At 47.9% G+C, this 24,684-nt stretch overlaps 2 protein-coding genes across 4 annotated transcripts; one reads left to right on the forward strand and one right to left on the reverse strand.

Annotated features, from left to right (window-relative positions):
• Positions 1-1,091: 1,091 nt before the first annotated feature.
• Positions 1,092-7,359, forward strand: Il24 (interleukin 24). 2 transcript variants are annotated; one of them, XM_085688298.2, is made up of 6 exons: positions 1,092-1,243; positions 2,883-3,073; positions 4,013-4,075; positions 5,094-5,252; positions 5,652-5,726; positions 6,906-7,359. In XM_085688298.2, the coding sequence occupies exons 2-6, from the start codon at positions 2,909-2,911 to the stop codon at positions 6,987-6,989; spliced, it is 546 nt and encodes a 181-aa protein (XP_085544424.1). In that variant the 5' UTR covers positions 1,092-1,243; positions 2,883-2,908; the 3' UTR covers positions 6,990-7,359. The 2 variants fall into 2 exon arrangements, with proteins under 2 accessions (XP_085544424.1, XP_048287055.2); XM_048431098.3 differs by having other exon boundaries at positions 2,880-3,073; positions 6,906-7,356.
• Positions 7,360-7,364: 5 nt separating this feature from the next.
• On the reverse strand, positions 7,365-23,918 carry Fcmr (Fc mu receptor). Of its 2 annotated transcripts, XM_087906534.1 has the most exons (9): positions 23,740-23,895; positions 20,758-20,916; positions 15,650-15,982; positions 14,874-15,005; positions 13,796-14,015; positions 12,603-12,754; positions 12,183-12,341; positions 12,013-12,071; positions 7,365-9,450 (listed from the first exon to the last, which is right to left on the reverse strand). In XM_087906534.1, exons 3-9 carry the CDS (start codon positions 15,882-15,884, stop codon positions 9,274-9,276), a joined length of 1,134 nt encoding a protein of 377 aa, XP_087762660.1. In that variant the 5' UTR covers positions 15,885-15,982; positions 20,758-20,916; positions 23,740-23,895; the 3' UTR covers positions 7,365-9,273. The 2 variants fall into 2 exon arrangements, with proteins under 2 accessions (XP_087762660.1, XP_087762659.1); XM_087906533.1 differs by lacking the exon at positions 20,758-20,916 and having other exon boundaries at positions 23,740-23,918.
• Positions 23,919-24,684: the final 766 nt, after the last annotated feature.

The following is a 24,684-nucleotide window of genomic DNA, read 5'->3' on the forward strand; positions in this document are numbered from 1 at the left end:
CTGTGACCTACTCATGCATACCTGAAATCTGAATATCATTTTCCCCCAGCTGTCACAAAGTATCATTTTTTTTTCTGGTTCCTCTCGCCATTAATTTAAAAAGCGTAAGGCTGTTTTCAAGATGCAAGCTGCTTGTAGCTGAGCAGTGACGTGTTGGATCTGGCCGCGGTCCTGCAGATGAGACTCTGCACAGTGACGCAAAGTTTACTGTTACATGATTAACAAAAACCCAGAGACAGAAATTGGGGTTCAACCTGAAGGTCAGAAAAACAAAGCAACCAGCCACTGACTCTCACCTCTACCTCAGTCCGAAATGGCGATCCTGCCTCCAGGAATCTCAGAATGAGACTGTGTCTGAGAGCTGTCTCCTCCCATCTTATATTCCTCTCTAGGGCTGGGATTAAAGGCGTGCACTACTACCTGGTCTGTAAACCTGATCAGTGCGCTGTTTTACTCCCTGAACTTCAGGCAAGCTGTATTTATTAAAAAAAACAAATGAAATATCACTACAGCTTCCATGTATAGAGAATACACAGGGTGCTTTTACATTTTCTTCTCACACCTTTTCTCTGGGAAAGTAGATCAGACAGACGTTTTTTGTTTTGTTTTGTTTTGTTGTTGTTGTTGTTTTTGTTTGTTTTAATAGGAGCTCATGTACTCAGATAGGTCTTACACTGACTATGTAGCCAAGAATGAATTTGAACTTCTGATCCTCCTGCCTCTACCTTCCAAGTGCTGGGATGACATGCATGTAACACTGGGCATAATTTTGAATCTTTAAAAATAAGAATTTGTAGCTGTAGGAGCTATAGTTCAGAGAAGCTAGAAAGTGACCGCCTTTGCTCCCAGACATAGGGGAAGTGTAGAAATCGGTCCCTCAGCTGAGAGATCTGGGACTCACCTCACCTGAGGGACTGATGTCTTCACTTTCCCCATTGTCTACGAGCAAAGGGTGACTAGGTGGTGAAGCAATTCTCTGGAGAAGCATGACCAATTTTCCGTGCTCTACATTCCTCTCTGCCCCCGCCTCTGTCTGCCAGACCCCTTATATACCGTTCTCCAAGCCTCGCTTGCCAGCACACACTCTCAGTTCTGAAATCGCTTCCATAACTGAGGCGGGAACTTTTCTACCTACAAGAATATCCTCCACCATTGAATGCTGAGGAGCTTACCCAACTCTTCCCACCACAGAAAGAACCAGCCGCTATCAGCAGCTGCCTCTAGCATCACTTTGGGACCTGAGGTGAGCGGTGGGGGCTGCCCAGAGCCTTTGCTCTGAAGCTTTAGGCTGTGGCCTTGTTCGAGAATGCCAGCTTAAGGGCGGATTGGCAGATATCAACCTTTCAAATGTTTATATAAGGAAATAACTGAATGTGGAGTTGATTACTCCAGCTTACACCAAGGAGGATTGGGGTTGGATGGGAGGAAGGCCAGGGGGATAAGAGATCCAGAAATGGACTTCAAGAGAAGCTGGGAAGCCTATAGCACTTAGAAGAGAATGGGGAAATTTTTGACAATGGGCTCTGGCCTTGGGCCCCTATTCCCTATCCCAGGTATTTATTCCAAGGCCAGTTTCTCTGCCGTCTCTTCCCTTCTGGGGTTGGGAAACAGTTTTTTCAGGTGTCAGGTGGGGATGTGAATAAGACGGCTCCAATACGGTTGTAGAAAGTGGGGCGGAGGAGTAAAGAGGAAAGAGAAGAGAATCAAAGGGCAAGGGAGGCACGGCAAACCGTTTTCTGTGGTAGTCATGGAGGTACGGTTCTGACTCCCGCTTGAGGGCCTGTCACACAGTCATCCCAACGGGCCCTTCAGAAAAGCATTTTGAGAATGACTCACCTGGAACTCATGCCCTGCCTTCTGATTTCGCTTACTGGAAAGATCAATTCTAGAGGTAGGAGCGCGTCTGCCAACTGAGGTGGCAGACTAGAGCGTGTGACCCAGATTTGTCTCCCGTGCCTCACCCTGTGGGCCTCCGTTAGCCCTGGGCTACCTTGTGTTGTGGCGTGAAGGCTGCTTGCCTCCTGACGGAGAAGTAGATCTGCTGAAGTTGCTCTAGGACTCAAAAGCAGGTCCGAGAAACCAAAGGCTGAAGTGAGCTCTTTCTCCTCCCGAGTCTGGGGTCTTGTGTGTTTGGCCGAATTCTTCCTCCATCCTCTCGGTCCCCCATCCTCATTTCTGTTGGTGGCCGGGAGGACCGGGGTAGAGAAGGAAGGAGATGCAGGTGTGGAGGTGGATGAACACGGTGATGGAGGACAGAGAGGCAGCGACGCCAGCAGCTATGAGCTGGAGGGGAGCAAGACCCTTGCCCCACTCCGGGGCATCCTGCAAGGCTTGTGGTGTTCTTGGCTGGAAACCCACCTGTCTTAGGGCCCGTTCTGTTGTTCTAACGGAACATTAGACACTGCATAGTTTATAAAGAAAAGATGCTTGTCTCAGAGTTCTGGCAAGTTTGATATCAGGGGTGACAATTCCTTTTGGCTGATAACCCCAAAGCACAGCCTACATACTCAGTCCTAGACAGTGTCTGGCATCATGGGACAAGAAGGCACAGGCAAGGCAGAGCTGAACTGGCTTTTACAAAACCCACTCTAATGCTATCCCATCAACCAGTAATCCGCACAATCACGAATTCACTCAAGAAGGCAAAGATGTGGTAACCTCATCCCCTCTTAAAGGTCCTGCCTCAACGTACCTCACACTTAGAGGGAGTGGATCTAAATATGAGTTTTGGTGGGGACATGCAAACCACAGCATTTCTCTAGCCCCAGGTATCCCATTTGTGTGCGCCTAAGGGTGGCTGTATCACCTCCGGGAGCGTTGTGTGGGGATGTGGGTTCTGAGTCAGAGGTTGGCTCAGGCTAACGCCTCCTTTCCTGCAGCAGAAGCACCTGCCCTTTCCTCGGCCCAGATGAGCCCAGCACTACAGACACTGTCCTTCCTGAGCCTCATCCTTCTTGTCTGGAACCAAGTGCCAGGGCTCCAGGGTCATGAGCTCCGATTTGGGCCTTGCCGAGTGGAAGGGGTCGTTCTCCCAGAACTGTGGGAGGCCTTCTGGGCTGTGAAGAATACTGTGGTAAGTGGAGACTAGCCCTGGATCCTTTCGTGGTGCTCCCCCTCTAGGGCGGGGTGTCTTTCCAGAGCAGTGGCTCCCTTTCCAGCTCTCAGTTTCATACACGAGAACCCTGATGAGCTGGGCAGTGGTGGCGCACACCTTTAATCCCAGCAGTCGGGAGGCAGCAGCAGGCAGATCTCTGTGAGTTTGAGGCCAGTTTGGTCTACTAAGTGAGTTCCAGGACAACCAAGGATACACAGAGAAACAAACAAACAAAACAAACAAACAAAAAACAGAAAACAAAACAAAACAACAAGCAAACAAACAAACAAAGAGAAAGCTGATGAGGTCAGGAGACGCCATATGCCTAGTGCTATACATGAGGAAACTGAGGCCCAGTCATTGTGGCCAGTCACCAGTGAAAGAAGGAGAGACCAAGGGGTATAAAAGGAACCCTGAGTGATTCTACTTCATCCTGGGTGAGTCTGGCTCCAAGTTTAAGAAGCAGGATGAGAGGCTCTGGGTTTTGGAGAGTCCTCCAAGAACAAGAAGCAGCTTCTAGGAGCAACCACCTGCTCCCACCTACTTCCCATGTGAACTACGGAGATGAACCTTATCCTTTGTGGCTCCCTGGAAGGCTCATTTCCTTGTCTCTCATAGGACTAATGGAAGCAAAGGTTTTTTTTTTTTTCAAGTTTGTGGTCAGGTTTTAAGGACCCCTGGGGGTCCCTGAGCCCCTCTAGGATGAGTAAGCTTAGTGGTTTTCTGTAGACAGAACCTGTATCTCCTCCCCAGGAGCGAGCTCATTATGTCCCCTCCTGGGTCCTCCTCTGGTCCTTCTGGCCTCTGAAGTCTGACAGATGGGATAGAGTTTAGAGGGGTGGGGACAGTGTATTAACAAGATTGGCTCCTACACGCAGATCCCTAACCTGGAGACATCTTTTCTTTCTGTTCCCAAAGCAAACTCAGGATGACATCACAAGTATCCGGCTGTTGAAACCTCAGGTTCTTCAGGATGTCTCGGTAATCAGATAGTGGGGAATGGGATAGCTCTCTAAGAGGAGCTGTTGGGAGCCCCTCCCTTCTGCTCGGAGGTGACCCTACACAGGACGGGGCAGGACAGGAGGCAGAGTGGTCTCTATTTGGCGTTACTACTCTGTGGGTATGCGGAAGGGTGGGGTTGAGGTTGATAAGCATCATTTTCCAGAGTCAGGTACTTGCCAGTCATCTTTCTTCTGCTTATGGAAATGTAGCGGGAACCTTCTGAAGGGAGTCGGTATTTCACCTCCATCCTTTTCTCTCACCTCTTACCATCTTCCTACCACATGCATAGACCAGTGGTTCTCAATCTACGGGTCCTGATCTCTTTGGGAACCAAATGGCCCTTTCACAAGGGTTGCCTAAGACCACCAGGAAGTACAGATATTTAATTACAATTTGTAAGAGTAGCAAAATTACTGTTATGAAGCAGCAATGATAATGTTGTGGTTGGGGGTCACCACATGAGGAGCTGTGTTAAAGGGTTGCCGCATTAGGAAGGTTGAGAACCGCTGCTCCAGACAGTCTATGAGCATGCACAGACTGCTTCCTGAGGGCACCAAACTTCCGGAGCTGACCGGGCCAGACAACACTTGCTGGGTCAAGGGCATTGGGTGTCTCACGCTTCACCTTCCAGTCATTTTCCTTCTCTCTGTCGCAAAGTCCAGGTTCAAATGCTTATCAGGATCCATACGTTAACAAGGCCGTACAGTAGAGAAGGAAGGGAATGTCATCTGGGTCCTGGGATATCCCAGGAGTCCTGGGAGCCGGGCTAGCATCTGGAATGATTGAGTCACCTTGGGCGGGTAACTTCTTCCTGGGGTCTGGGGTCCTTCTGTGAATCACTTGTTCCACAGGACTCTCGCCATCCCTCCAGATCTGTCTAGTGCCACCCTCGTTTCCAGGGAGACCCTTTGGCATTCATCTTGCCTTGACTGGCACATGGGTTTTCCCTTTAGGGTTAGGGTTGGCAGATGCCTCAGTGATTTGTTTCTTCCCCCAGCATGCTGAGAGCTGTTACCTTGCCCACAGTCTGCTGAAGTTCTACTTGGACACCGTTTTCAAAAACTACTACAGCAAAATAGCTAAATTAAGGATCTCGAAGGAGTTCTCCACTCTGGCCAACAACTTTTTTGCCATCATGTCAAAACTGCAGCCTAGTGTGAGTAGATCATGACTGGAGCCTGGGGAAGTGGTGGGCTTGAGCATCTGCCCCTCCCCCACCCAGTCCTAGCTTCCACTCCCAACACCGAGTCCTGGGTTATATAGGTTATAGGTCTGCTCTGATCAGAGAGATAAGCCATGCAAGGTGCTCCACGTCTCCGGGCTTCAGTTTTGTCATCTGTGAAATGGGGATGACGTTTCTACTGTAGAGATTTGGTGGGCGATAGGGTACAGCTCTGTCCTATGTTGGGACTCTGGCTCTGGCTTCCTTGAGAGTGTGGGACTCACTGCAGACCTCACAGGATCTGGGAACCCTGCCTTGGCAGCACCAGGAAGAGCAGGAGGGGCGAGCCTCTACTCTGCTCTAACCTTAGGAACATTTCTTGCTGATCCACAGAAGGACAAGCACATGCTTCCCATCAGCAAGAGCGCACGCCGGCGGTTTGTGCTGTTCCACAGAGCATACAAACAGGTGAGGCTAGCAGCTGGAACCCAGCCTACCCAACAGAAGCAGGCAAGCTTGAAGTGTCACAGGGGAGTGCCCCAGAGACATAATGCAGACTTGAATGCAGGTGCTTCCTCCGGGCTAGTCCCAGACCTACCTGACCTGGGAGGGAGACATGTATATTTGCAAAAATAAGCATCTACTTTGCCGAAGTGATCCCTTTTCCTGTTAGTTTTCTTCTTCTTCTTCTTCTTCTTCTTCTTCTTCTTCTTCTTCTTCTTCTTCTTCTTCTTCTTCTTCTTCTTCTTCTTCTCCTCCTCCTCCTCCTCCTCCTCCTCCTCCTCCTCCTCCTCCTCCTTCTCCTTCTCCTTCTCCTTCTCCTCCTTCTTCTTCTTTTGATTTTTATTGAACTGTACATTTTTCTCTGCTCCCCTCCCTGCCTCTCCCCTCCCCGCTCCAGTCCTCCCCCAAGGTCCCCATGCTTTCAATTTACTCAGGAGATCTTGTCTTTTTCTACTTCCCATGTAGATTAGATCTACATAAGTCTCTCCTAGGGTCCTCGTCTGTTAGTTTTCAAACAGAAAGCTATTGTTTTTCCTTACAAGATGGTTCACTATTGAGGACTTCCCTTAAAAGAAAGCTTTACAGGTACCTAATGCCAGAATTGAGAAAGAAGGTGGATAGCTGACCTTCCAACACATCTGCATCATTTCTGCAATGTTCAAATGGTCTCATTTTGAATAAAAGATATAGAAGATTACATTATATCTTTCTAGATTAACACACGAAAGAAAATACAAATCTCAATCCTAGTATCCTCACCCTCAAAGAAAACATCCTTGGTTTTGATCACTTTATGGGAGAGCAGATATACCAGTCTACAAATCCATGGTGGGATGTACAAAAGCATGCTTATCTGCCCAGTGAGTTCACCACATCTTCCCTAGGTAGCATCCCATGGTTCTTACATTCAAGGTGTCATGTTCTTCTCTGTCTCTTTACCCACTACTCAATAGCCCCTTTTCCTCACCCTGGAAACAAAATACACATGGATGGGGTACAAGTGATGGGTGGATGCATTTATCAGAGGCCATTCCCCAGGTGATTCAGCTAATTTGGAGTCAGGTCCCTTTTGGGCAAGCCAGGTTGGAAGGAAACTATTCTCAAAGTCAGTGTCCCTGACCCCTAACTCTCCCTTTGCTGCAGATGGACACAGAAGCAGCTTTGGTGAAAGCCTTTGGGGAAGTGGACATTCTCCTGACCTGGATGCAGAAATTCTACCAGCTCTGACTGTCTGCCAGGATGATGTCCTCGTTTGTCTTCCATGCCATCTCAAGCTGTTGTTTACACCCTTGCTGTCCTTGGACTCTTGGTCACCGACTGACTCCATGGCTGGCTCAGGCTTCTCTTAGACTTCCTTCTTCAGCAGTCCACATGACTGTCATGGAAGGTGTCTTGAATGCTGTAACTGACCCTCAAGGTGGATTCACATATTTATTACAACTTTATTTAAATAATTGTCACTGTTTCCGTGGAAACCATACTTATTTGTGAGCTTGGATGCTCCACGAAAGCAGCAGAATGCAGTGCCCCATGCTCCCGTTATTTCCTGTGATCTGGCAACAGATCACAGTTGATGGTCCCTCAGTAAATATTAAAACTGGATTGCTTCTATTTATTTATTTTTGTCTGTTTTGAACTGTTGGGGAACAATAAGTGTTGGTGATGATTTAGTGCTTGGGAATCACACAGGGAGAGAGTGCTGGGTGGAAAGGAAGGCACTGACTTGGGATTTTATTTATCTTCACGTGTATGGGTTTTATGTCTGCCTGTATGTTGATCCCCTGGGACTAGAGTTAAAGATAGTTGTAAGCTGTCAGGTGGGTACTGAGGATCCAACCCAGGTCCTCTGGAATTGCTACCAGTGCTCTTAACCTCTGAGTCATTTACTGTGGGAGAATGCTCTTGTACACTGTAAAGATCTGCCACTCGTATTGGCTCAATAAAACACTGATTGACCAATAGCCAGGCAGGAAGTATAGTCAGGGTGACCAGACTAGGAGAATTCTGGGAAGAAAAAAGGCAGAGAAGCAGTAGTCAGCGAGATGCAGAGGAAGCAAGATAAGAATGCCTCACTGGGAAAAGGTACCAAGCCACATGGCTAAACATAGATAAGAATTATGGGTTAATTTAAGAGGCAAGAGCTAGCTAATAATAAGCCCAAGCTAAGAGACCAAACAGTTTATAATTAATACAAGCCTCTGTGTGTTTCTTTGGGACTGAAGAGCTGTGGGAGCAGGTGGGACAGAAACTTCCATATACAGTTATTGCTCCACCAAAGGACACTAATTTGAAGACTAAATGATGAAAGCTACAATGTGGGCTAAAACAAAGCCGATTCATTCCAGAACTTCACCTTTTTCTTTGATTCCCCACCCACCCCATCCCCCAATTTCTCCAAGTACCTGCCTTTTCTTATGATATCATTCTTTCCTTATCTGTTTAATACGATGTGTCAAACTGAGGGTGACTTCGTACCTGGATGCAGTGTTCAATCTGTGATGCCATTCCTTGTGAAGAAAGGCAGCTCGACTCAGGTAGCCACTTCCTTCTATTTCTAGGAAAGTGGTCAGGGAGCGTGTGTTGTGTATCTGGCAAAGGCCTTCTTCTCAAACGCAAGAACTGGCATTCTCCTGCCTCATGCTATGCCTGAACTCTGCAGCTGATGTCAATTCCAGATGTGCCTGACTCTACCCTTGCTCTAAACATCAGGCAAGAAGCATGAGCAGGGTGGGATGTCTCTTCCACGTGCTGGAAGTGCTAGTGCAGAGCCCTGACTTCGTGGGACCCCCCCAGGGTGCTTTGCTCCCATGCCTTGCTATGCGCTGTCTGGAACTGACAAGGAAATGGCTGTATTTATGAAAGCAGAGAGAGGTGATAGTTCGGCTAAGATCAAAGTGAAGGCGCAGAGATATAGAAGAAGGTAGGGAGATAGGCAAGACTTTCTGAAAGAGAGAGATGCTGGAGTCAGGTTATCTATACCAAGTGATGGGGAGCTCAAGAGGATTCGTGTGTGTGTGTGTGTGTGTGTGTGTGTGTGTGTGTGTGTGTCCCTAACACTAACGAAAGCTTAGTTCTAAAAATTTAGAATAAGTCATCATATCAAATAAGTTGCCCTTGACATGGGACTCAAGAAAAGAAGCAGCTCATTACGCCCTTGGGCTCAGGGCCTGGAAAGATCAGCCAGGTTTATGTTCCTGTCTGATGCCACATGAGCTAGGCGTAGGGCAGCAAAGGCCATGTGACTAATAGTGATGAAGCACCTTGTAGGTCCCCTAGGATGTTAGGTGGCACAGAAGGGGCAGATGCTGTCACGACAAATGAATGCTCTGTGTGTCCCAAGTTCTCCCGATGAGTGCAGGGGGTGTCAAGGGGGTGAAAATTAAATTGTGATAGGACCATTCTCAAGGCGTTCAGATAATCAGGCGAGACTCAAGTTGGGGTATGGGACATAGGAGGTAAGGGTCCTATAACAAATTTAAAAAGGTGCTGGGCATCAGCAGACAGGCAGGACTCATTGGCACGAAGATCTGGGCCCCGGGGGACAGCTGGGGAGATGACATGGGCCAGGAATATTGATGTAATCGTCTGAATCACTGTCTTCCACGTTGACAGCCAGCTGGTAGCCCAAGGTCACATACTCACAGCTTGTCTTCAGAGATGGGGTGTGAGGCCACGGGGCTTCAAGTACCTGGGAAGAACCAAAGGAGTGTCAGTAGCTCTGGCGGGGTGATTTTAGCATCTGGTTTAGGTGGATATCCGTTGCAGGAAATGGAACGACATGGACTTGATTGCTGAGTTCCAGATGGTAATGATGCAGAATTGGCTGAACTCCATTAAGTGGGCCAGCCCCAGGGTTTTTCAGGGTGCAGTCTCACCCTCAAATAACTGGAAACTACTTCATTCTAATGTGGGCAGGATATGCTTTACATGGGGTTCAGACTGAAATCACATGGTGTGAAGGAGGCCCACCTGCAGAAGTCTCCCCTTGGGGATAAAGGGATATGACTTGTAGGAAAAATATGCACCTTCTCCGGCAACTACTCAGAGGTAGGTGAGTCACTTCTTATACCTCTGCAAGGACTTGGAGAGGCCATGACATGGCACAAGAATGCATTCCAGAAAAGGGCTGGGCAGCTGAGGAAGGAAGATTTGCAAGTCATGTGGGCACTGGGGTGCTTCTCTCTGCCAGGCAGAAGCTTTAGGACTCCTCCTTCATAGCAGCTAGTTCTCAGAAGACAAGGCTATGTCAAGACTCCAACAGGGTACAAGCAATGTAATAGCTACAGAAGTATGTCGTGGCAGACACTGACATCAGTCATCTGACGGACTAAGAATTAGAAGAGCAATCCTTTGAATGCAGGAAGCATTCGGTATAAAGAACTTCTACATTTTATATGTTACCAAAGAGGAAAAAAAAAGAAAGAAAGAAAGAAAAGAAAAGAAGAAAATAAAGAAAGAAATAGCAGAAGCTTGCTTCAAAAGCTTGCTTCGTAGACAGTAAAAATATTCACTATAGGGCTAGAGAGATGGCTTAGAGGTTAAGACCTGGGTTCAATTCCCAGCACCCACATGGCAGCAGCTCTCTGCAACTCCAATTCTAGGGGATACAACACCCTCATATAGACATAAGCAGGCAAAAACACCAATGCACATAAAATAAATTAAAAATATATTCACTCTGAAGACTGAATGAAGTCATTGAGCATATGTGTCCTGTGAATTTATCCTGTCAAAATTTTTTTCACCCTAAGTGAAAGGAGGGTCTCACAGAGGGAGGCAGGGTCAGCACTGAGTGAGAGGCAGACCAGAAGAGGGTCTGTATGACCGTAGGGCAGATCCACAGGAAAAGATGACAGGCTCTGCTGGGCCAGTCCCCCCAAGCCTTGGGGACTATTGGGGGGGGTATGTGGGTGAGAGGACACATTCAAGAGGCTGGAGGTGACTACAGGTTTCTTCCCCTTTTAGACAAACACGTGATCATTTAATCAATATATTGCCGACCAGGCATGACATTCATGACCTTCCTTGAAGGCAGATGTGCTGCAAGACAGCTAATGGGAGGCGAGTGGAAGTGAGATATGAAAACTCAGGGTCGTGGTCATAAACAAGCCATTTTCCCTGTGGGTAGAAATAAGGATTTGGTCTGGTGACTGAATACTGACCATATGTAGTATGTGGGGCCGGCTTGTTGGGGTTTCTGTCTGGCCCAGTACCCCAATAAGCCAGCAAGTCCCAAGGAAAATCACACACAAGACTCCATAAGGTTATACACTGATTGGCTCATTAGGTCAGGCTTCTTGTTAACTCTTATAACTTATATTAACCCATTATTCTCATCTATGTTAGCCATAATGGCTCAGTACCTTTTCCAGCTGGGCAGCTTACATGTTTCCTCTCTTCGGTGGTCTCTACAGGAATGGCTGAGAGAGAGCTTCTGCTTCCAGAATACTCCCAGTCTCTTTGCTCCACCCCTACTTCCTGTCTGGCTTTCCCACCTATACTGCCTGCCTGGCCAATCAGCGTTTTATTAAAATATGATTGACAGAATACAGATAATTCTCCCGCAGACGTGGAAGTTTGTTGAGGTTGTTAGAACAAATATCCCTGGATGGTGTCATGGATTAAACCACTTCTTCTGGTCCCTCTGGTTTGAACCTTGACTTCAGAGGAAGACATGGCCTCCATGTCCTGAGCTCTGCATTTTTTTTAGGTCTGTTGTATTTAATTAATCATCACTAATTAACACACACAGTGCCCTTATTAATATTTTTCTGACTACAAAACCCACTGTTTTAGACGTTGCACATACTTAAAGAATTTTCCCTTAATTTGGAAAAACAAAAGGACACACCTGTTCTGTTTGAACATCTGCATCTCTGCCCCATCACTTTGGATAAAGGCTGATGGCCACATTACCGCCTCTCATTTTAAATGTTCCAGAATGTTCTCCCTCACACTGAGTTAAAACTGTTGGGGTAGCTTCCACCCTCTCTATCCTTCTAGAAACCTAAGTCCCTTTTACACCACTGTCACTGCAGGGTTACACATCTTTTATCATTCTCTACTTGACTAAAGCCATCCAGCATCCATTTATCCCAAGAGAAATGCTTGACCAGGTAAGTAAGGTAACCAGAGTTCTCCTGAGGACTTCGACGTAGGAACTGGATACAACCGGTTGGGGTACCCAGAACTAGAGGCGCAGGCTTGTCCGGCTGAGCACCAATCACTGGCTGGGGTAGGAGGAGCTTACCTGCGGCGGGGCGGGGGTTGCTGAGTCTGGGGTACTGAGGAGGGGAGCCTCTGTTGGGCCTACGGGGAAGAAGAAAGCGGTGAGGGCTGGGCCTCTCCAGGCCTGGCCACCACCTGTGCCCCGCGCCCCGCTGGAGCCCGTCTCCACGCTTCACGCGTGTGTGCACTCACCCACTCGGTCGGGTAGCGGTGCACGCCGCGGGCAGGCGCTGTAGACGTTGTTCTGCGAGCGCGGTCTCTGTGGAGCACCCGGGCGCTGTGCCAGGAACGGGCGGGACGCCTCCTGGCCTTGAATCCTCATTGCCACTCGGCCAACGCGCCTGGAAAAGGCTTCAGGGAGTCACCGGGAAGAGAAAAGGACATGACATCAGATGCCGGTGGCCACCTGCATCCCCCCCCCCCCACGAACTGCACATCTCTCTGGTGCCTGGCAGTGTGTGAGCTATGCATAGATGCCCAGGGTGCAGAGCGCAAAGCCCTCCTAGGTTCCATCTCCCATCCACGTTCCCTGGGAGTTCAAGATGATCTGAATGCTGTGCTCTATTTTGCTATCTCAGCTCCAACCGAAACCCAGAGCCGCAAGCTGCTCACCTTTCCTTCTTTGAACGGCTCTTTTTACCATCAGTCCCAAAAGAACCAGCAAAAGAAAGCCCAGGAAGGCTGGAATCAGGATGTGAAATTCTAGGACGGGGATGTGAAGCCCTTGGTCTTCTCTCCCATACTGTGGGTTGTGGTGGAGTGTTCTTGGTCGGGGGGGAAAAAAAGGGAAAGGAAGACAGAGAAGGTAAATGAGGAAAAGAAACGTAAAGCCTCAGCCTGTGCGGTCACCCTTTTTTGGAGATGACTCAGAGTTGACCCTTTGTGAACAACCCCCCCCACCACCACCACCCCACTAAGGAGATTTGTTTATGGGGTCAGGAGTCTTGGGTTCAAATCAAGTTCCGCATTTTACTGGTTATGCAGTCTTGAGCGAGTCTTAATTTCCCTGGGTCTTATTTCCTTATAAATGGGAACCATAAAACCTGCCACAAAATTGTTAGGGCTATAAAACAAAGGAGATATAAAGAATTGAAGATGCCTGGTCTATAGCAGTTTCTATATCAGCTCCTGTTTCCGCCTCTAGAAACCTTTTCACAGGCCGACTTGCATTAACCAGACTGGAGTCTTTATCTTTCTAACGTCTTAAGACACTGCATGGTGCCAGGCATGTAGTTGACATTTAGAAAATGTTTATTACGTGGATTTCTGAAATAGGAATCAAGAGTCCTGTTTTCACTGAAACCACGTAGATTTCATTGCCTCAGTTCCCTCGCTTATAGGATTCTAATGATTCTGGGAGTTCATCTTCTCTCAGACTGTAAAATACTTGTGGGTTTTCTTGCGCACTTGCTGTAAGGCTGCCCCCTAGTGGTTCATTTAGGTCCGATATTTAGGACCTAAATAGGGAATTTAAAGTGTGTTAGCGGCATTAAAAAGAAAAAGAAAAAAGATGGACGTATTTTTAACATTTATTAGTTAGTAATTAATTTTAACGACTTTAAATTAATTAAAATTTCTTCTCATTTAGTTATTCAGACCTGAATGAATCTGTGTGATTGAAAGACCCAAGCCTTTCTATAAGGTCAGAAATGGCTGCTGGCAAGTGTTCTTTGTTGATGAAACTAATGCATTTACATAGCACACTCAAGACCAGCATTTCTTGGGGGACTCCTGGAGACAAAGCCGAGAAGGGGCAAGCTGACTTCAAGGCTCTTAACACCCAGGCCCTAAACATAGACACTTACCTTTGCCCCTGGAGTCTGGTGTGGTGGCTGTAGCTGGCCTCTAGGGGCCCGAGTGCAGGCTGAGCTGAGGTCTTTGAAGTTGTGGGAGCTGGCAGGAGGGCTGGGGACCTAGCAGCTGTCGTGGGAGATGTTCTGGAAACTCTGGGATAGTGGGTGACTGGAACGGTGCTGGAGGGCTGGTGAGCTGGAGGTGCCTCGGTCCTGGGAGCTGGTGTGGTCACTTCAAGAGAGAGAAGGGGAAGGTAACAGTGGTGATCACCCATGTTCTACAGTCTGCAGGAGTGTCTTCCTCGCTCAGTCCTTACGCCCCCTTTGCCCATACATGCTACCTTTGTCCTTGCAGTCCCCAAGGCCTGGAATGCCTTTATAGCGTGCCATCTACACAGAAAATTTTCATGCATGCTTCTTTCAAATATCATTTTCTCTGGCAAGTCTTTCCTGACTTCCCAGGCAGAAGCAGTTACCATGTACTGAGCTCGGGGCTGGGGATGTGGGGTGGGGTGTCTCTTGTTTTTCTCTGCTCATTTATTCTCTTCCATCCCTTCCTTGTCAGTCACACTTGCTGATCTATGATCTGTCCAGTTACACTGTTTCTCTTGGCCCCAGCAGGGTCTCCTAGTGTAACGATGTCCAATTAACATCTAACTTTTGTCTAATTTTTCTGGTATATGCTGACATACCATGGAAACCTTAGCGTGACAGTCGTCTTTTAAGTGTCAAATAGAGTTGTCAAAACCACTAGCTGCCAGCAGGCAGAAGACAGCCCTGCAGGTAGCAGGAACTGTGATGACCTCCAGCTGGGAACCAACTGCCCTACCCAGACATTCAAAAAGGAGCTGGCCTTTGTGAATTGGGCACTTTGTTACTTTGGTTTGGTGCCACCTGGTGGTGATATGCGGCTCCTCCAACTAGGGCCTGGTGTCCTTCCTAGTTGTTGAATGAAGGCCCTCTCTTAAGGCAGGGACAAAAAAAGCATGGGAAATCCGTTTCCACTTTGCTAGCCACTCTTTGAACTTAAAAGACAAAACAAAACAAAACAAAAAACCTTCTTTTGCTGATCTTGATTTGATGGACTGACCTTTAGATATGGATTCAGAAGAACTGGCATGTTCAACCTCATGGAGCCAGCTGGGAATCTGCTCCTGCAGAAATCTGTGAAACCATGGTGGAGGCTCGGGTGTAGGCTCATCTTCCCAGAATGGTTCATATTCTATTGGAGGTAAGAGGGATATACTGGTGATCACCAGGGAGGAGAAAGGACTGGAGGTTCAAGAAGATACTGACTCAGGTGAGGCCGTCAGGAGATGAGCACGGTCCCCTGAGACAAGTAGAAAAGGAACTGAACATGCCCCCCCCCGCAAGGAACCGGTCTTTCCCACCAGCACACCCAGCATTTTCTGTAAGACCATCAGGCTATTGGGATTATAAGCTGCTGAACCAGTCGTGTGCATGTTAGGAAGTTACTGAAAAGAGGAAAAGTCAGGGTTAAGAAGACATGAAGGTCCCGACCTTATAGGAACAATGTGAACCAGATATGGCTTGATCAGTGAGTCTTTCTCCTTTCCATTCATCTGAGACTTTTCATGAGATAAATACATAGGACCGCCACGGACCTTCTTCTGGTTTCCTCAGCCTAATGTCTACCTCTCCACTCATGCCCTGGGTAGGACAGGCAACACACAACATCCATTTTATTCCATTTGTCCCCTGTGGGTAGAAGGTTCTAGGCTGGGGTGTTTAGTCTTAGGCTGTGTCGATCTGCATTGTTACTGGGCTGCCTAACACGGCACGGGACAGTCGCAGTTAGAAAATGGCCTCCGTTTTCTCAGCTGGGAGTGTTTTCTAAACACCTACCGGGATGGACATTCAGGGTGATTCTCTGGGTCTTGCCCCGGTCTGTGTATACACCCACACCGCAAGCATAGACTCCATTGTCTCTTTCGGTCAGCTGGGTCAACTCCACTAGAAAATGCTTTTGATCCGGCCATGGCAGCAGGGCGACTCGTCCTTTATACTCCTTCCTGACGAAGTTGTTGGACACCACAGTGGCACATATCCTGGAGTCGGTCATCTCTCGGCACAGGTACATCCTCACAACTGTTTGAGGGAGTGGGCACTCGATGACAATGCTTCCACCCCACACGGCATCCAGCTGTACTTCTGGGAGGACCTTCAGCGTCCCAGATACTGTAGGGAGAAGAAATCAATGCCGAAGAAGTTCTATATCCAGATGGATCTCAGCTTCAGCCACACTCTCAACCTCAGGCATCTCTCCAAACCTAGTGCCGACCCCAGACCACCCTCACGTGCTTCCCTAGATCTAGCCTATCCCTGCGCTAGCCAGGCTCAGCTCTAGGATGATCTCTGCCTGTTGACTTGTGCTCAGTTTCTTCAAGGTCCTGTTCTCATTCAGGCTTGCTCTGTGCCCATCCCGTGTTCTCAGCATCAGCCTCATAATTAAACCCGAGACTGTAAGGACTTAGAAACAGCCACAGTGTCTACTCCAGAGAGAAACAGTATGCCTGGGATGACCCCCAGTGATACACAGCCCCCAAGTCACTTCAGTATAGGGGTGAGAAAGGTGACACATTTCCCTTCCAAGATTCCCTTTTCCTCAAATCTTCTCTTCTACCCAGTCCCCGCTCCAACTCTATCAAACCATTCAGCCATTGGATGCCTTTCATGTGCATCCCTCCGTCATACATTAATCATGTGGAAAGTCACCCCAGCAGACAGTTTCTACAGCACATGGAATAGATTCCAGGAGAGAGACAGCTCAGGGCTCCCCAAAGGGAGCAAGCAGGGGTACCTGATTCAGGCTGCCAAGGGGATAGTGTCCCAGCAGGAAAGCTTTGAGAGAAGTGATGTCCAAGCTGCACCCTGAGCCAACGGGCATGAAGGGCAGCAGAAAAGGTAATAGTCATCACTAGTGTAGAGAACTCATGGGAGCGAAGGCAGGGTAGGCATGAGTGTGAGTGCACATGTGTGGTTATGAACATACGTGTGTCTGAGAGGGAGCACAGCAGGGAGGAGTAGAAGCTGTGGGCCACAACAAGCCAGGGGAGAAAAGGATAGTGTAATTTAACCCTCTACAGAAGAAGTTAAAGCCACAAGTGACCATGTGAGTGGGGCCCAGCCAGTGCTTCCATATACTGAGAAGGCTTAGTTGCTTTTCTATTGCTGTGGCAAAACACCATGACCAAGCCAGACTATATAAAATAACACTTAATTTAGGGATCATGGTTTCAGAGAGTTAGAGTCTATGACCATTGTGGTGTGTGGGGGGGGCATGGTAGCAGGCGGATAGGCATGGTATTGGAGCAGTAGCTGAGATCTGGTGCGGGAGAATTGTCTGTATTCTGTCAATCATGTATTTTAATAAAACACTAATTGGCCAGACAGGAAGTATAGGCGGGTCAACCAGACAGGAAGTAGAGGCAGGGCAATAAGAATAGGAGAAGGGTAGGGAGGAGGAAGCTCCATCCTGCATTCCTGCCCAGATCACCGAAGAAGCAACATGTGAGCTCACAGCTGAAAAAGGTTACCATATGGCTAACGTAGATAAGGATAATGGGGTGATATATGTTATAAGAGCTAATAAGTAGACTGAGCTAATGGGTCAATCAGTTTATAACCTAATGTAGACTATGTGTGATTTCCTTTGGGACTTGCTGGCTGTAAGGTACTGGGTGGGACAGAAACCCCAACTAGCCAGCTCCTCATGTTACAGAGATCCACAAGTAAGAGGGAAGGAGAGAGAGAGAGAGAGAGAGACAGAGGGCAAACTGGTGGAATGGTGGGGAGTTTAAACTTCAAAGCCTACTCCCAGTGACACACCTCTTCAACAAGGCCACAGCTCCTTAATCCTTCACAAACAGTTCCCAGTGTGAACCAAGCATTCAACCGTATGAACCTCTGGGGGCCATTCTTATTCTAAGCATCACAAGGACTGATAGGGTAAAGTGTGCATGTGTGTCTTTAAGTGATTCTGGAGGGCTAAGGTGGAGGTGAGAAGGGCCTTTCAGATGACAAGAGCTGTCTCTATCAGGATGGGGATGTGAGAAACAACACAGCAGTGAAACCTGCCGGCTTACCGACCTTTATCTGCAACTGAATGTTTGTGTGCGCTCTGAAGAGCTCCAATGACTTAGTCAAACGAGAGTTAAAATAAAAAACCAGAATGTCAATGGGCTTCAGGTTTCTAGATTAGGATATTTCTGGTAGAGGGGAGCATTGAGGTGCAGGAAGGTGGGGAAAATGGGCTAGAGATGGGGGTTAGGCAAGGGTGAAGGGCTGGACAATATCCACAGAAAGCGTTGAGATGGAAAAGTGAAGCATGCTAACAAGCCAGAGAGGGGTCAGCCAGAAGCATGTGGTCTCCTGGGAACCCTGCAGAGCATACACAAAACCCAATAGTGTTTAAAACTGCTGCCAGCAGAGCCCACTGGGTGGCTTCCTGCCTGGACTCAGGCGATGGAAGGTAACATATTTGCAAAGTCTCATGAGAGGAGACCTGATCTAGGGACCGCAGGAATCACAAATCAATCAATCAATCAATCAATCAAAACCCCCCACCAGGTTCCAGGATAAACTGGCTAGCCAGGATTACAAAAACAGATATCCAAGACAGAGATAAGGCAGGTACAGTCTTGCAGTTCATAAGTTTGAGATGCTGCTGTCCACATGAGTCATCCAAAGAGCTCGCTGGTGCCTATGAGCAGTCTTGTCTGGGAGAAGAAAGGGGAGGTGGGAGAAGGTGTCTAAAGGAACCCACTGATGTGATATTAATGTTGTAGAGGCAATTAAATGGCATCTAGCTTGCAGTCTCGATTTTGGTGACTAAATTGTTGGCGACAGAAGAGAGGGAATGGGCTGGAGAGATGGCTTGGTGGTTAAGAGCACTGCCTGCTCTTCCAAAGGTCCTGAGTTCAATTCCAAGCAACCACATGGTGACTCACAACCATTTGTAATGAGATCTGGTGCCCTCTTCTGGCCTGCAGGCATACATGCAGACAGAATACTGAGAATACTGTATACATAGTAAATACATAAATTTATACATGATAAATAGAAAAGAGGGAATGACGTAGTCTGAAAAGTCACCGTCAGTATACAGTATAGGTGAAAACACACGTTTGAGATGTGAATGATGTGCTGTAGCTTTCTCACAGTGTGGAGCAAGGTGAAATAAGGTCGGGCCTTGAGGGCTGAGGCCACTCCAGAGATTTTCTAGGCAGCGGTGGGTTTCGACCCAATCAGGAGCAGAATGCTCAAAAGGAGGAAAACAACTGCTATAGGTTTCGAGTGTGTGTTTGTGGGGCAGGCACTCTCTCTACCTGGACCTGTAGCTCACCCATTCACCAGCAATCCTGAGCATCCTTTGCCTCTGCTTCCCGAGCTCTGGCTCCTAGGTGTGAGCCACTGAATCTGACCTTTTATGTGGCTGCTGTGGCTCTGAGCTCAGGTTCTCATGCTTTTGTGGCGAGCGTTTTCCCTACCTACCCGCCCCTACTGTGAAATTCTAAATTCCTTTAAAAAGGATAAGGGGGCTGGTGGGATGGCTCAGTAGGTGAAGGCACGAGCTGACAACCCTGGCAATTTTGGTTCCCAGTGCCCCCGCGATGGAGAAAGAGAGCTGACTCCATATGCATGTTGTGGCACACGCCCCAAATATACAAACCCAAACCAAAGAAACGTAATAAGACATTTAAAAGTATGAGAACTCTCCACTTGGAGTCCCATTCCCATTGACAGCAACCTGCACGTGAACAGGCCTGTCGCCTGACTTTAGTTCTGCCACGGAAAACAGCCCTCTTTTCCTTTCCCAGGGCACTCATTCCTTCCGCTGCAACCCGACTCTACCCTTCTCTTGTTTTAGAATGTCTGTCTGCAATGATCACCCTTTCTGCTGCATCATCAGCTGAATTCTCTTCAGCACCACAACAACTCACACACAAGCCCTGAGAGCGGCACCTTGAAAACCCCGCTGTTTGCTCTTCTCTGTTTTCTCCCTCAAAGGTCTCATCAAATTCATATCCACTCCTTCAATTTCTTTTTGATCAAATTCGATCAAAATTTGGTCTCTAAAAGACCGCCGAAACTGCTCTCATCCACGTCAAGACAACTGTCGTTGTGGTGTCTCTGTTGATCACTTGATTGTCCCATCTTACTGGTGCCTTTGGCAGCATTTGACCCATCCGAGTCTCCCTTCTAGGACCCCCTTTTTGTGTTCCCTGATGCTATACTGCCATAGTTGTTCACGTGCTGGCTCCTCTCTTACTTAGTCATCTCCACCTACCCCTCAATGATGGACTCACACAGCTCGGTACCTGACCGATTCTTCCTGTGTCTCCCCTGCTCTTTCCACACTAGCTCACTTATTCTCGGGCCCTTTAAATACATGGGCTGGTAAAGTTTTAACTCAGCACATTTTTGCTTCTAGTCTTGTTACTACCCCTGGGATCCAAACTGGCTCTGGCCCTTGAACTCCATTGGCTATTTAAGATCATATCAAACAACAGCCAGAAGTGAACTCTTCTTAAACCTGCTCGCTAATGAAAGAGTTTTCTATCTTGGCAAATAATGCTACCATCCAAGGGCTGAAGACCAAACCCATCCTCACGCTAGTGAATCAAGAATAAGTTGCTGGAGGTCCAGGGAGAGGGCTCAATGGGTGAAACTGTTAGTTTGACAATCCAAGTTCAGTCCTTGGAACCCATGCAAAACCCCAGATATGCATCTGTAATCCTCTCATTCCTACGGTGAGATAGGAGGCAGAGAGAACTGCCTGAAAATTCACAGGCCGACTATCTTAAAGTATGTAGCATAGCAGCAGATACAAAACGAGCGACCCTGCCTTTAGTAGGTAGGAGGTGTGAAGTGACTCTCCAAAGTCACCCTCTGAAGCCCACATACGTGCTGGGTTTTCATCACTACACCCTCTAGTTTGAGAGGTGAATTACCGAGTTCAAGTCGTCTTTCCTATGGTCCCATTGCAGAGTTGAAGGTTTCCTTGTGATGGATTGATGGATTGTTTTATGTCCACTTGACACAAGCTAAAGTCATCTCAGAGGAGGGAAACCTCAATTAAGAAAATGCTTCCATGAGCTTCTGGAGTTCAGCTGAAGACAGGGAGGAGGAATCATATGAGCAAGGGGTGGGGTCAAGATCATGATGGGGAAAACCACAAAGACAGCTGACCCCAGCTAGTGGGAGCTCACAGACTCCTGACAGCCTGAGAGCTGGGGAACCTGCATGGGACCAAACTAGATCCTCTGAATGGGGGTGATAGCTATGTGACTTGATCTGTTGTGGGGGGCCTGGCAGTCACACCAGGACCTATCCCGGGTGCATGAACTGGCTTTTGGAGCCCATTCCCTATGGTGAGATGCCTTTCTCAGCCTTGATACGGGGAGAGGGGCTTGGTCCTGCCTCAAGTCAGATCTTGTTGACTCCCCAAGGAAGTTCTTACCCCTTCTGAGGAGTGGGTTGGGTTGGGAAGGAGGAGGAGGAGGGTGGGATGGGAGAAGGGGAAGGAGGGGAACTGGGGTTGGTATGTAAAATGAAAAGTAAATTTTTTTAAAACAAAAATAAATGGAAGAAAAAAAGAAAATTCTTCCAAACGATTGGGCTTCAGGCAAGCCTCTGGGGGCATTTTCTTAATTAGTGATTAATGGGGGGAGGGCCCAGCTCATTATCGGTGTTGCTATCCCTTGGGTGATAGTCCTGGGTTCCATAAGAAAATAAGTTGAGCAAATTACTGGTCATGAGAAGTAAGCCAGTGAACAGCCCTCCTCCATGGCCTCTGCATCATCTCCTGCATCCAGGTTCCTGCCCTGATGAGTTCCTGTCCTGACCTCCTTCAGTGATGAACAATGACACGGAAGTGCCAGTCAAATAAACCCTTTCCTCGCCAACTTGCCCTTTGGTCATAGTGTTTCATTGCAGCGATAGAAACCCTATAAGACAGCCCCTCACTGTACTGATCTCTTAACGAATCGTAGTTCTTTGCTCTATTGGCATCTTTAACTGAGTTCACCCTCCTTTCTTTGCCAAGCGGAGCAGTTTCCATACATTTCTGTTCTTTCTCACTGTAAATCTGGGTAAACACAGGGAGCCATAACCATGCCACTGCATGAAGGCTATGCCACAATTACAATTCTCCTGTCAAACAACGTAGTCCATTTGAGTTCAGGATCATTCAGTTTATGGAGGCGCAAACAGAATACAGCCAGATTCTTCACCGTGTTATAACACACATGACTGCTACTCCAAGTTCCGATGGAGTCCTTGCTCTCCTGTGTGTGAGAGACTCTGGTCTTATGCACTCTCACCAGTATACCCTAACTGACTTCTGTGTAGTGTTCTAGACCTACTCTATCATTCCTGTTTCAAAATGCCTCCCGAAAACGAGCTCTGAAAAACCTATAAGCCACAGGTCAGATGTCTCAAGCAGTGGTCCTACTTCTTGGTATAAATCTCCTGGATTAGTTACTTTTCTCATTGTTGCAACCAAATACCTAACAGGAAGAAACTTCAGTATGGAAAGGTCTATGTGGGCTCACGGTTTGGGGGTGTAGACCAGTGGTTCTCAATCTGAGGGCTGCGACCCCTTTAGAGGTAGGTTGAATGACCCTTCCACAGGGGTCATCTAAGTGCGTCAGAAAACACAGATATTTACATTATAATCATATCAGTAGCAAATTTACAGTTATGAAATAGCACAAAAATAATTTTATGGTTGGGGTCACCTCAGAACGAGGAACTGTGTTAAAGGGTGGCAGGGTGAGGAAGGCTAAGAGCTGGTAGAGACCGCCATGGGATGGAAGCTACGGGAGCGGAAGCATGAAGGTGCTGGATTATATCTCGGGGTGGGATGGTGTGGGGGGGAGGATCAACAAGGAAGGTGAATCCTAGGGTTCAGCAGCTTCCTTTCTTTTCTGTTGTTATTCTATCCGTGAACTCAGCCCATAGTGCAATCCATAGGCAAGGTGGAGCTTCCCCCTCGGTTAACTTTCTCTGGAAACATCCTCACCATCACATCCAAAGGTAAGCCTGACTGATGCCCGAGCGTTTCTTAATCCAATCAGATCCTCAACAAAGCTTAGCTCTGGTAAAGGAGATGTTATCGATGAACCAAGTAAGATAAGCGCACTGAGCCAAAATATGATGTGCCTCACCAGACTCAGAAGGTGCTGAAGAGCGAGAGGTAAGTAGGTTTGGGAAGAAGCAGTGGGCGGTAAACTGGGAGGGATGGTGTTCCCGTGGCAGGAACAGCCTGGGCGAGGGCACGGGAACAGGGATCTGTAGCATTTGTTCAAAGACGAGCCTGTTTGGCTGGAAGATACAACAGAGTGTGGTGCGTTTAGAATATAAGAGTAGGTAGTGGGAACCATTGGCTAACGTTATAACGTTAGAGCTGGTTAGGACAGATGGGAGAGCTGCGTTGTAGGGTTCAGTGAAGTCTCTCAGGCAAGGCATCAGGCACATTGAGTCCCAGATCTTGGTGACCGTTTAAGTGGGGTGCCGGATAGGAGGTTGTAAATTGAGCTATGAAGTTTAGGGACTAGGTTAGGCAGTCTTCATTTGAACTCAATAGCTGCCAACTCAAGAGTGCAAAAGAAAAGAAAGATCTGAGGAAAGAGAAAATGGATGTAAGAAGAACAAACCTAGGTGACACCTATTTTCAGATCTCATACGTGACTCTTTAGGATACAAGACGCCTTCAGCCTTTGAAAACCTAGCGGCTGCGCTGGATGGGAGTCGGGAAGAATGCTACCCGATTTGGGAGGGGCCAGCACTTCACAGTCTCCATCCCCCTGCTCTTGCTCGGGCTGAAACTCAATCCGTGCAGAAACATTAGGGCTGGAGATGGCTGGCCGTGAATTACCCCTGGTTAATTCAAACCTGGTAATTAGCCGGGAGTGTTTCCCCGCAGTACTCACCTGGCAGGAAGCAAAGTAACCAGAGCCAAAGGCACATGGCTCCTTGGAGGCCAGATCCCATACAGGAGCCCCTGGAGTATGGCCGTCTGGACAGCGATCGCCTGGGAGCCTTCGACAGCCGGGTGCCTGAAGGAGAGTCTGGCCCCCTTGAGGGGTAAGGGTTTAAAAATGAGGAAATGATAATCTCTCCTGTTTGCTAACTGGTCTTTGTCTTAAAAAAAAAAAAAATCAGCAAACCACAGCGGAAATCGAGTGTTGAGAAAACATGTGTTACATAAAAATGGGTGACTAGGGTTCAAGAAACTCAGGACTCTGGGCAGCTACCGGGCTTTGACACCTTCCTCAGCGGGGCCTCCCAGGATTCCTATGCATTGATTGGTTTCTGGCCAAAAGTCATTTATTGTTTCTCTGTCTTCAGGATAACACAGCCTCATTTCCAATTCTCTGCCCCACACCACAACAAAGGCTTTGCTGCTTGAAGTCTTAAGGAGCCGGCAGTTAATCCCTCCGAAGAATACTTGTGAACACCCTACTATTTGTAGTGATCTTAACCACAGATTTTGAGCAAGTCACTATTTTTCTCTGCACTCTATCTAGAAAATAAATAAAGGCGAGACAGGCACCGACCAGGCAGAATATCATTCCTGGGGGTCTTAGCCACAGCCTGCCCGGTGCCCCAGCTGTACTTCGTCCTTATTCTCCCACAATGGTCTCCAAAATGGTCTTCCCTCTCATAGAGGCACACGCCACTGACCGGTAAGAGAAGGGCAATGCTAAGACTCAGGTGTGACAAGTCACAAAGCAACTCCGCCTGAGAGAGCCAGTCTTCAGGACACCTAGTGACAAGGGTAAGGCCATTGATGGAGAGAAGAGAGAAGCCGAGTCCATGAGAGCTCTTGAAAACAAGTTTGGATACAAGATGGAATGCCTGAGGGTTTGTCCAGA

Source organism: Myodes glareolus, chromosome 5 (genome assembly GCF_982192425.1).
Source record: "Myodes glareolus chromosome 5, mMyoGla1.1, whole genome shotgun sequence".
NCBI classification, from domain to species: domain Eukaryota; kingdom Metazoa; phylum Chordata; class Mammalia; order Rodentia; family Cricetidae; genus Myodes; species Myodes glareolus.

Bases quoted from the DNA above. Each gene is read 5' to 3' on its own strand.
- Il24 (XM_085688298.2), top strand. From the start codon at position 2,909: ATGAGCCCAGCACTACAGACACTGTCCTTCCTGAGCCTCATCCTTCTT. The intron at 5,253-5,651 runs GTGAGTAGATCA...GCTGATCCACAG, and splicing joins TGTCAAAACTGCAGCCTAGT to AAGGACAAGCACATGCTTCC. The intron at 5,727-6,905 runs GTGAGGCTAGCA...CCTTTGCTGCAG, and splicing joins TCCACAGAGCATACAAACAG to ATGGACACAGAAGCAGCTTT.
- Fcmr (XM_087906533.1), bottom strand. From the start codon at position 23,800: ATGGGATCTGGCCTCCAAGGAGCCATGTGCCTTTGGCTCTGGTTACTT. The intron at 15,983-23,739 runs GTGAGTACTGCG...TTCTCCCTACAG, and splicing joins GTTACTTTGCTTCCTGCCAG to TATCTGGGACGCTGAAGGTC. The intron at 12,342-12,602 runs GTGAGCAGCTTG...GACTCCCTGAAG, and splicing joins AGCCGTTCAAAGAAGGAAAG to CCTTTTCCAGGCGCGTTGGC.